We start from the raw sequence: 12394 nt of genomic DNA, 5'->3' as shown, positions 1-12394 counted from the left end.
CATCACTGGAAAGAGAGGCCCATTGGACATGCAAACTTTATATGCCCCAGTACAGGGGAATGCCAGGGCCAAAAAGTGGGAATGGGTGGGTAGGGAAGTGGTGGGGAGGGTATGGGGGACTTTTGGGATAGCATTGGAAATGTAATTGAGGAAAATACGTAATAAAAAAAAAAAAATCACACCTGCAATGTCATTTGCTGCTGGTTTCTGCTAGGTCAGAAGTCAGCCATTTTACTTTCCTTCCCTGCTGACAAAGGATCACTGTGAAAATGGGCTTTGGGGGTGTGGTTTGCGCCTAATCCAGGGTCTGGGAGGAAGGGAAGGATGTACTGCTTCACACAGCTGGGGGAGGGAAGGCAGATAAGGGGTGGCCATGAGAAACTACATAGTTCTCTAAACTGGACTGTGTTGCAAATGGGCAAATGAACATTAGCCTGTCAGTGAAAGTTAGGGGAAATGGAAAGAGTCCAGTCAGGATGGAATGCTGCTAAGCCCACACTACAAGCTTTGGCCCTGTGGAACACAATCATTTTCTCTGTCAAAGGAAGTGTCTAGTAAATCCTGGGAACAAGAACAAGGTTTAAATTAAACCAACTGCAATTGGCAGTAGCTCTGAACCTTAATAAAACTGAAACACATAAGATTTTTGTTAAAACGTTGCATTAGGTCACAGTAGTACATGTAATTATTAAATGTATTTAAAAATCTAAAGAGCCAAGAAGTCCCAAGGCAGCCTTCAAGAATAAAAAGGTAAGTAGCAAAGGACAGTCTCTCAGTTAAATACTCATTATAAAGCTACAGTAATTAATTTCAAATAGGCCTTGAGGGAGGAACAGAGTTTAAAACCATGATTGGTGTGTATGCGGGAACTCAATAATAACCAAGACAGTCAAACAAAACATGATCCCTACCTCACACCACTTATAAAAACCAACTCCCAGTTAAACAATAAAAGGTAAAAGGCAAAGTTTAGATCGACTCCCACAGGCATATAAAAGTATTGGGATCTTACGGCAGGGCTCCTTAAACCGCACGTAAGAACAGTAATAGTTAATACACTGAGCAAAATGCAACTACGGAAATAAGTTGTAAAGATGTAGGAACAAAGGATGACTCTGACAGCACAGAACACAAAACATTAGTGGCTGCTGCGATGGGTCACAAGGTGACAAGCCTGACAACCTGAGTCCAGTGTCCAGGACTCCTGTGGTAGGAGAGAACCGACTCATGAATGTCTTCTAACCACTGTGCACACAGGCGCGGGCAAGGACGTTTGGAAGGACTCTAGAAGCAGAGAACATATTTCCAAGAACTGGTAAGTGTGATTACATGAAAATGGAAAAGCTGCCCCCCAAAGGAAACAATCACCAGGACAGAGAGGCAGCTGACGGGTGGGAGAACAAAATCCTGCCAAACACACTGGACGGGGACTGATACCTACAACACAGTGTGAAAAGTAAACACCCCCCCAAATCCCAAACCATCCAGTCAGTAATTGGATTAATGACTCGATAGCCAGTTCTCAGCTGAAGGAAACAGTAGTTTAAAAAGTGTTTGGCACCTTTAGCCATCAGGGAAATGTGCACTAAAACTGCTCTGACTCCATCTCACAGGCACAGTGGCCATCACCAAGAAAGCAAGTGATAACACATGCTGATAGGTGTGTGGGGAAGGAGGAGCAATTGGCACTGCTGCAGAGCTGTGAACTGGTGTGGCACTGCAGAAATCAGTGCAGGTTTCTCACAACTAAAGCAGAACTACCACAGAGTCCTGAACATCCATGCACATCACTTCACTAGTCAGAGTAGCCAGAAAATGAAATTAGCCTAGATGGCCAGAAGCAGAATAATGGATGACAAAAGTACACACATACATAATGGAATATTACTCAGCTGTAAAGAAAAGTGAGATTATGACATTTATAGAGAAACTGATATAATTGGAAATCACTGTTGACTGAAATAGACTAGTAAGACAGGTGCATTTTCTCTTGTATTTGGAAGCTATATTTAAAGGTGTGTGGCCGGGCGTGATGGTGCACGCCTTTAATCCCTGCACTCGGGAGGCAGAGACAGGTGGATTTCTGAGTTCGAGGCCAGCCTGGTCTACAAAGTGAGTTCCAGGACAGCCAGGGCTACACAGAGAAACCCTGTCTCAAAACCAAAAAAAAAAAAAAAAAAAAAGGTTGTGTGTGCATGTGCATATGTATGTGTGTGTGTATACATACATGTGTGTGCATGTGTGGTGTAGATGATGAAACTGAAAAGAATACCAGAGAAGGGAAGAAGAGCTCTTCAGGGAACAGAAAAACAGGGCAACAGAACACAAGTGTTAAGAAGGCTTTCAGGGGCTAACTCAGGAAGGACTGGACCCACTGGGGAATACTCTGGAAGGCAGTGGGCGGGAACAACCAATGAGAACAAAATGCAGCTCCATGCATGCAATGCCTGATCAAACGCCTTACCCTGTGATCTGAAACTAACAAAACAATAACAAAGCCCCAATAAAGTATACAAGTGAGCAGAGCACGAAGCTCGGGGATAGAGTAGCTGCCTCACACACTGTCCAGGGGCCAGCACTGAACAAAGAGAGGTGCCACTCCTTTAGAGTCCACTGAGGTCATGGTCTTACATAAAGGATCATCGAAGGTAATTAAAAGACCTACCCCTCCAGTTGGTAAACTCTGTGTGGGAAAAAATTTTAAAATATCATCAAAAGAACTTAGACTACTGCCATTTGAGAGAGAGAGAGAGAGAGAGAGAGAGAGAGAGAGAGAGAGAGAGGTAAAATCATAAGATTAACAATGTCAGCATATTTTTATATAAAAATTACATTTTTGTAACTAAGATTCCCCTCCCCAAATGGGCAAAATATGTGACTGAGCAATCCTCCACAGAAATAGAAATGGCCCCTGACACATGTAGCACGCCCACATGAGAGAAACACAGACAGACACAGCTGCTCTGAGGAGCTACCAGGGCTGGCTAAGAGCCAAGAGCACCAGCAAGGCGTGGCAGGCGAGGGGCACATGCAGCTGCACACTGACCTGCAGCCGCTGCAGTGTGTAACTGGCCACACTGAGCAACACAGCATCGGCATCCACTCTTCTAGAAAGGGCTCCAGCTTTCTCTAGAGAAGTAACTCCAAAAATGTGAACACACTAGCATCTCTAATTTTAAGAATCACAACTATCAAAATGCACAAAGCCAGGATAATAAAGTAAATTACTGGCATTTAAATTCAAATGTATATTGAAAGCTACAAGAGTGAGGGAGATTGTATAAAATATGAAGAAATTTCCAGGGCATAGTACTCAGACAAAACAGGCTCAGTTATAGCAAAATCTCTTGTATACAAAAGGGCAAATGATAAAATAATTCTAATTATTTTGGCAAAAAGAATATTGAAAAGGCAAATTATAGTGGAGCTATTAAATGGCAGTAGGTGGGCAGGAAGATTTGGAAGATTTGAGTACATACTGTACTCAATCTGCAGAATTTAAGAATTATGTTAATGTTTTACATATACAAAAATAAAAGTAAACCCTAGAAGGAAAAATATGCTGAGGAAATTATTAGAAACACCTGCTTTTGAGCAGTCTGTACACTGAAGACCCACTGTGCCAAGGCCGCAAGGAGACAAGTCCTGAGACAATCCATATAAAGGGAAGGAAGTACAGGGCTGCAGTCTACTCTGTAAAGATCACAAGTCATACATGAGCCTATGTATGGTTAAATCTGTAATATATACACATACATATAGATACATGCATATATAATTATGGGTAATAAGTATTATGTAAATATATACATATATCAAAATGGGAAAATTCTTTACCTTCTCTTTTTTTTTATTTTTTGTTTTCTTTCCAAGACATGGTCTCGTTGTAAGTCAGACTGTTCTGTAACTCACATAGTAGACCAGGCTGGAAGTCTTCCTGCCTCCTCCCAAGTGCTGGGATTAAAGGCATGCATGACAACCGCCTGTTTACCTTACATTTAAATGAGGGATTAAACCCATTATTCTTACCAACTTTCTGTAAAGTAAGCATTTCAAAATTTTTAGGGGCTGAATTATCACTCAGTGGTAGAGTCTGTGTTTAACATGTGGGGGTCCCTGAGCTCCAACCCCAACAAAACCAAAGTAAAAATGATGTTTTGAAACTATCATCTGGGTGCCTGGAGAGATGTCTCAGCAGTTAAGAATGCTGGCTAGCCTTCCAAAGAACTGAGTTCAATTCCCTGCATCCACAAGGTAGCTCACAACTGTCTTACAATTCCAGTTCCAGAGGATCTGACATATTCACATGGACATACATGCAGGCAGGCAGAACACCAATTCACATAGAATAGAAATAAAATACACACACACACACAGCTATTTAAATATCATCTGGAATCAAAACGCCAATAAAAACCTCAGGGATCAACCAAGAAGCCACTGGAGTTTTCAGGTGAGAGACAGACTAATTTTATTAATTTCAGATAAGCTCTTAATGTAACATATACTTCACTTCCTAGGTTATCTCCAAAAGAAACACAGCTGAGTCTGACCCTATTAGCTATGTTCTTATTTGTTTATAATTTCCTAGCTCTAGAAAATATGCTCAGTCAGATATCTGACACACCACTTTCATTACATTAGCAGACGGCATAAGACTGTGATGTAGGAAATACGTNTTTTTTTTTTTTTTTTTGGTTTTTCGAGACAGGGTTTCTCTGTGTAGCCCTGGCTGTCCTGGCACTCACTTTGTAGACCAGGCTGGCCTCGAACTCAGAAATCCGCCTGCCTCTGCCTCCCAAGTGCTGGGATTAAAGGCGTGCGCCACCACGCCCGGCGGAAATACGTCTTTTTAAATAGCCTGTAACAATCTTCAAACTAAGCAGGCCTTGTGACAAAGCAACTGGGAAACAGTGTAGCTAGTCTTTAAAATAGGCAATGGTAGTTCAATATACAGGGTAACGAGGCAGATGTGGAAGAAAGAGGGTGGTGGTGGGGGGCATGTAGTTGGGCAGGAAGGCTCTAGAACACTTGGCTGGAGGGGTGGGTTCTAACCCAGCATAGTGTATTAGCTGTCATGTGAAAAGGATCAGAGAACCAAGTACCTCACTGCTGACAGCTTGTAGCTGAAGAGAGGGCACAACCAAACACATACACTTGGGTCTGATTTCAATTTCTGGACTTTGGAGAACTTAATGAGATCTAGCGAAGGACACTCTAATGGCCACAGCCAATCATGTGCCCAATTTTACAAACAACAAATGAAGTGTGGTGTGATCAGGTCCAAGCAAGCTGTTCAAACCAAGAAACTACGTTCAAAATTCAACAAAAACAAATCTTTATTAGATAATTCTTTTGTAATATTTTAATGTCAGCTCTTAAAATACTCAAACTACTAGTTGGAATTAAATGTCTGACAAAGACAAAAAAAAGGCACCCGTTCAGTTTGGGGAAATATCACTTAATGCCAGGAGATGACTATTATTATTTTATTTTTGGTTGTTTTTTTCCAAGACACGGTTTGTCTGTGTAGCTCTGGCTGTCCTGGAACTCACTCTGTACACCAGGCTGGCCTTGAACTCAGAAATCCGCCTGCCTCTGCCTCCCAAGTGCTGGGATTAAAGGCGTACGCCACCACGCCCGGCCAACCAGAAAATCATTTTTACTTCATTTTTCTAGCAAAAGGTTTTTTTTTTCCCTTTACGAAGACATTGAACTGTTGATTCTTCTTGAATCTTTACATGTAAAACGTATCACATGAGCCATTCTATGTAATGGGTAGGGACAGGTAAAATACGCAGCCTGCGCATATGATCGAGGATAGTTACAGCTTTGCTGACTAGATTCTCAGTTACTGCACAAGACTAAGTGCGGAGATTACCTGCTGCAACAGTCTAAGTGCATACAGCAGCAGAACCAGAGTGCGAGCTCTGAACTGCAGCCATGCATGCTCCTCAGGCATGGCGAGCTCGTGCCACTGGCTCCTGCCCAAAGGGACTCCTTGCACAGGTTAAGGTATGGCTTTTCTATAGTTACTGTCACCAGCAACTTTGAAGGTTTATAAAGATAAGATTCACGTGCTCCTAAATTAAACTCTGCTTGCTGTTCAGAGGCTTGCCAGGCAAGCAGCTGGAGGTACAGTGCACTCACTTTCCACGCGCACTCACGGGATGCAGTGCCAGCAAGAGATGGACTCTTTGGTAAGCTAAAGGACAAAGGTCTCCATTCATGGTGGAGCTATCACATCCTTAAGAGCAAATGGGGCGCTCAAAAATCATCTGGAAGGCTGTTGGGAGTCAGGCCGATTCCCGGCCTTCTCGAGATGGCCCATGAGAGGACAAGAGAGCTCAGTCCTGTGTCCTCACGCAACGCACACTTGGCAAGCTCTGGGCTGGGGCTGGGGCCTTGATGGAGTTAAGATTTTGGTTCCTGAGAACTTACCTTTTCCCGCTGAAGAGACTGAATTCATCAGTTCCAAGGCCACTATGTGCTCAGTCTATGATGCCCTTGAGCTATCCCATGGTACCCTTGTGCAACACGGCTTGATTAGCTTCCCGGGCCTTCATCCCGTTGTATGGTAACTTTCTGCCTGTGCCCATTTCCCCACAACACACTATGTAAGATGTACTTCTACAGAAACCTGCCCGGCATAAAGTCAGAAACCTGTCACTGAAGAACAACTTGTTCCAGGTCCCAAGACTTCATCCAGCTGACACCCACAGGCCTGAAAACTGTCACCAAAGAACCAATGCCAGATCTAAACAAACCCCAGAGAACTTTGTGGTACACTGATTACACAATGACCTTCAATCAACACTATTTCCCCTTTGTACTTCCCATACTGCCAGGATATACTGCATGCTGTTCACATGGTAGATTTCCACACTGCCAGGAACTCACTTCCCCTAGCAGCTAGCAGCATCATTTTATACTCTAGCTGAGATTTTTTGTTTTGTTTTGTTTTGTTTATTTTTCGAGATAGGGTTTCTCTGTATAGGCCTGGCTGTCCTGGAACTCACTCTGTAGACCAGGCTGGCCTCGAACTCAGAAATCCGCCTGTCTCTGCCTCCCAAGTGCTGGATTAAAGGCGTGCGCCACCATGCCCAGCTAGCTGAGATTTTTTTAATGGAGGAAAAGCCTCACTAACCTTTTCAGGAGCCTGTCAGGGACTTTAGTGGCCAATCTCACTGTCACTCACCTAGGATCATCTCACTGGCACACAAGACAAGGCACCACCTAATTCTGGCTATAACTCAGTGGGTCAGGGAGTACCACCTCTCACTTCATCTCCATTCAATCCCTGGGAACACTTCAAGTTTAATGTGATTAATATGGAGGGTGGGAAGAACTACCTGAAGGGATCTCACAGGACCAGGCCTTGTGCTGTCAATGTTCCCTGCTGACAACCCTGTGCTCACATCAGTTACAAAGCTTGTTCTAAGCAGCTCATTAGCACTGAGTTATAATTCTAACTCAAACCACTTTCAAGACTTGGTGGTACCGTCAGGTGCTGGGCTTCAAAAACTTGGCAAGTTCCAGACAGGCACTGTTTAGCCCAAGCACTGGTGTCTACAACTATGAAGAACATCATGTTGTCATGCTAGAGGGTTCAGATTTTATCAAAGAGTGTCTGAACACACTTGCCTTATAAAATTAAGACCAGCAGAAGTTTTTAGAGTGTGGGAGAGGGAATGAAATTATTTAACTCAACTCTGAAGGGATACCATTTTTATTTCCTTCCTAAAACAAGTAAGAAAATATAAGTGTGCTGTTTCGGTCAGTTCTGGGATCATCGATTCAGAGATGTTTACAGCAACTGAAGCCAGGGTGCTGCTGGTCGAGGAGGTCCCACACCAACACTGGCAGAAGCTGTCCTGCTGCAGTATGGCAGCCTGAACTAACCACAAGGTCAGCTGGCTGCTTTGCCTAAAAAAGCTTTCCGGTATTTTTAAGAAAACAGAAATATTCTATTAGCCTTTTCTTCCTGACAAGTATACGAGAAAGAAAAAGAGCTTGTCATTACTGACAGAGCCATCAAGAAAATGAGTACTGCCCAATGGGAACAGGATCTGAATCTCTGCTATAACATGAATAAAAATCAAAACCAAAACAGCCAAAATGTTCTTAACAAAAACCTTCTACTAATTAAATATAAGGCCCTTCTGGTCCTAGTAGATGGTCCTCTAGCAAGCTCTGAAATGCACACACTTGATAACAAGCAGGGTGCTCAGGTTGCTCCACACACAGGAGGGCCTTGCTCTCTAGAGATACAGATTCCAGCACATACCACTCAAGTCTGTAAGCTTTCCCATCAACTGATAGCTGTGGCACAGAGGCTGACGGTCTCTGATCATGAAGCAGAAATGAACAACGGAGGGGTTTTCTCTAATCATCATTTAAGAATGGGATTTTAGCCAAGTGCTTACAAGCAGAAAACACAGTTCTGTCAGGAAGTTAATGTTCCCAATATGGCAGCGCAGCCCCAGACAATGATAACAACCAGGTTAAAGGCTAAGAAGAGCTGCAATCTCCTTATCATTGGGCTAGGAAATGGCTTAAGGGAGTCACCGTTCAGAAAACGATAAAACATAAGCCCAGACTTAAACTTCTTCAGCTGTGAAGTCAGTGTGTGGTGCTTTGACTTCTTCCTGCATCGTGCAATTTCTAAGTTCCATTAAAAACATTATCTTCGGTTTCTTCCTGGGCAACTACCGCTCATGAACGGGTCATCGTCATCGTCCTGAAATGACACAAACGTTATGCTATGTCAGTGACCACTCATCGTCTCTGAGCCAAGAAAGAAACTCTTACAAGTAAAATGGTATCAGGAAGTCATGTTTATCACATCTATCCCTTTAACTGTGAAATATAAAGGCCAAGTCAGTTCTCTGTGCACTCGAGTAAAAACCTGCCAGGCAGGCCTTGTCAGTGACTGTACATATCTATAACACACAATGCATACATTTTCCCAGTCACAAACATTAATCAAAGCAAATGAGGTGTAGGAAAGCAAGGACAGAAAATATCCAAGTCATTTCTATTCTATTCGTTAAGTTTCCTCATTGACATTATTATTATGATTAATAACACTACTGTGTACATGTGTGCCCTTACATGCAGTGTGTGCTCTGTTGGGACAACTTCATGGAGTCCATTCCTCCATGCCACCTTTGGGGGCCTCAGGACTCCCACTTGGGCCACCAGGCTTGTGCAGCAGCCACTTCACCCACTGAGTGTGTCCCAATGGCTTCACTTAGACTTATCACTCTATCCACCCTCTTGGAAATTCAGCCAACAGACAGGAAAGGCACAGTGTGCAGGGAACATTTCACCAAGTCAACCTTAAATGCTTCTACAGCAGCATCACCCAACTCTCCAAATATGAACGACAGAAGCTAAATTAAAAAAAGATTAAAAGCCCCAGCTTTGATCCCATTAATGGGACAAGTGAGAGTTGAGTGAACAGTGTGCTTTGAAAGGCCTTTATAGGCAATTACACTGAGGTCACTCACTTACAGGTCACAGCAAGGCTACCAGGGAGCCTAAAAATATAACTTGCAGAGCCTAGCCAGTGGTCTCCATTTATATCTCATAGACAGTTAGGTAAGAAAAAGCCTGTGACATGACAATCACCTCATCTGATTCAAAGTCTACCCCTTTGGCTGTCTGGCTCTGGGACATCCGTTTGCTAGATGTTGTGCCCGACCACCTGAGGAAGAAAGAAAAACCAAAGACAATGAACGAGAACACCACACAAGCATTCAATTCCATAATAACCACTGAGTACAAACAATACATAGCTCCCTTTAGTATATAATTTCGTGTATCTATGTGTACTCAGAGATAATATATTACATACATGCTATATGTGTGCATCCTATGGGCTCCGTTTCTCTGAGGAACCCTAAGAACAGCACTGTCTGTTTCTCAGTTATTGAATGTTTTTATAGTAAATATTTTCTAATAGAAAAAAAGCCAAAACCATTTCCTATCTATGCTACCCCCTATGCACCTAAATTTCCTCATCTGTCAAATGGGGAAATGTTTGTTTTTTAAAGAGCTATGTGGAATCTGGTTGAGCACTAGGCCATGGTGTGAGAGCACCACCCAAGTGCTGACTCGTGCCCCTACTGTAGGACCAGCTCCCCGCCACAGCTACAATGCTGCAGTGCTTTCCCTTCAACCTGCAGCCGCTCAGGAGGGGGGCAAGCTCAGCACTCTCCAGAGTTTCTCCTGCCATATCCTACTTGCTCTTTTACACACAGTTATGAGCTACGTTACTCATCCTTAATGTAGTTAGTTGTATGTGGTCAACCCCTTATAGGATAATTAAGTCACCTAAGTTTGCAGCCTTATCAAATCTGTTATATATCACCAGACCTAGGAGAATGTCAAAACAAAATGTTAAAAAACAAAAGGGGGCTATAGATTATTTTCTTTTTAAAACGATTTTTATTTTATATATATATGAGTGTTTTGTCTACAAGTATGTATGTGACAAGGTATATACAATGCCCAGAGGCCAGACAGATCCCTTTGGACCTGAAGTTACAAATGGCTGTGAGGTACTCGGAACCAAATCCTAGTTTATCCACAGGAACAGCAAGTACACTCCACTACTGTGCCATCTTCCCAGGCCCCTCAATTATGTTCTTAAGTAGAAATTTTCATTAAGTCTAAAGTAAACAGTATTTGCCCAAAATGTTAATACATAAAAGAAAACAGTGATTTTAAATAAATTTAGTAAATACACCAAAGTAAGTCAATCATTACTCCAGAATAGGTCCAGCTTGCCATATAAGTAAGTAATCCAGAGTAAGTTTACACAAGGAACAGAGGAAGTCCAGACAGCCACATATGTACTCCAAAGTTCGTATCAGCCACTTCTCCTGTTTAGTAAAGCACTGTGTATATACGGCAGAGAATAATGTAGTGAAAAATAAATCTGAAATCCAGAATTAAGAAAAGCATTTTCAGCCAGGCAGTGGTGGCGCACGCCTTTAATCCCAGCACTTGGGAGGCAGAGGCAGACGGATTTCTGAGTTCAAGGCCAGTCTGGTCTACAGAGTGAGTTCCAGGACAGCCACAGCTACACAGAGAAACCCTGTCTTGAAAAACCAAAAAGAAAAGAAAAACATTTTCCATCTTGAAGGGAACTGGGTAATAAAGACAAGAGGACATGAATCACAGACTGTTTTTCAGAGGAAATACGTACAGCAATGCTGAATCATACCTGTTTTTCATTTCTCTACATAATTGCTAGATGAAAAGAAATCTATTTATCCTCTCTAGCATAGAACAATGTATTGCCATAGAATTCCGCATAATTATATTTTTGTTTTCAAAGGGTGCCCCTAGCCTACCTTTGATCAGCCCTGGAATTGGTAGGAAAAATGTCATCTTCATCAGAGTCATCCACCTCAATGGTCTACAGAAGGGAAGAAACAAAGCAACAGGTTCATCTTGACAGACAAATTAAATAACAGAATCTCAAGACACATGCACATATGTGTCCAGCAAATCACATAAACACTTATGATTAACACAAATCTAGAAGTGCATGTGGCTCAGTGGTAGAGGACCTGCCTAGCAGTGAGGCCCTGGGTTTGATCTTCAGATCTCAGGGAAGAAGGTAAAGGCAGACTGACAACCCCCCCTCCTCCCCCCAAAAAAACCAAGGTCCCTCTCCTTTACAAATGTTACTCTTATCCATGGCCTGTCTTTTCTGGCAGTTCCCAAGCTGTAACCTCTAAAATACACAGGAGGCTGAGTGACTTGTCCAAGTGCAGTGCAGCCCTGCCCTGAGGCTTTCTTCCCAGGTTCTGACAGGGCGACAAACTGTCAGTGCTTTAACTTCAAGTTTTCTTTTCTTGAGTAACACGGGCTACTTTCAAACTTGTAATCTTCAGGTTTCTGCCCACTGAGTGTGAAAATTGTTGATCTGTACTACCAAAATCACCTATTAGTTCCATTTTTAAAAGAAAAAAATCAGCTCCAATTTTAACTTATTTAAAAGGTATTGGATTACATGGGAAGCAGCAGATAGGTAGATATTTGGTGTTAAGAGCCGACAGAGATATATATACAATTCCACCATGCTCTGTGTCTTGTATTATCTTGACCCTTGATGGGTATGTGCTATGTTTTCACCTACTAAACTGTTAATGAGGAAGAAGCCAAGGACAAAATTCCAAAAGAGCATCATTCGAGGTCACAGGCTCTGCTACACATCCTGCAGTGCACAGGATATACCTTTACCAAGCAGGATTGCCCAGCACAGGAAGAGTCCTGACCTGGGGCTTAAGATTCATGGATTATAACAGTGAGACAGTAAGTCAGAACTATCCTGAATTTGCTTGTAGAATCCCAAGTGGCAGAAAGGCCCATGTTAAAT

General features: G+C 42.7%; 1 protein-coding gene across 5 annotated transcripts in view; it reads right to left on the bottom strand.

The window, feature by feature from the left end:
• Positions 1-7073: 7073 nt before the first annotated feature.
• Mre11 (MRE11 homolog, double strand break repair nuclease) overlaps positions 7074-12394 on the bottom strand; it is a 50486-nt gene continuing 45165 nt past the window's right edge. For 3 of the 5 annotated variants that reach the window (XM_021171752.2, XM_021171753.2, XM_029481671.1), the window contains exons 18-20: positions 11364-11428; positions 9634-9709; positions 7075-8740 (exon numbers count right to left, since the gene is read on the bottom strand). In XM_021171752.2, the coding sequence (XP_021027411.1) occupies positions 8684-8740; positions 9634-9709; positions 11364-11428 (198 nt within the window). In that variant the 3' untranslated portion in view covers positions 7075-8683. Of the gene's footprint in view, positions 8741-9633; positions 9710-11363; positions 11429-12394 lie in introns of all 5 variants that reach the window. The other 2 variants (XM_021171754.2, XM_021171751.2) reach the window with 2 other exon arrangements.

This window comes from Mus caroli, chromosome 9 (genome assembly GCF_900094665.2).
Source record: "Mus caroli chromosome 9, CAROLI_EIJ_v1.1, whole genome shotgun sequence".
Taxonomy (NCBI): Eukaryota; Metazoa; Chordata; class Mammalia; order Rodentia; family Muridae; genus Mus; species Mus caroli.
Note: the sequence above shows the minus strand (reverse complement) of the source record. Positions and strands in the feature narration are given on the sequence as shown.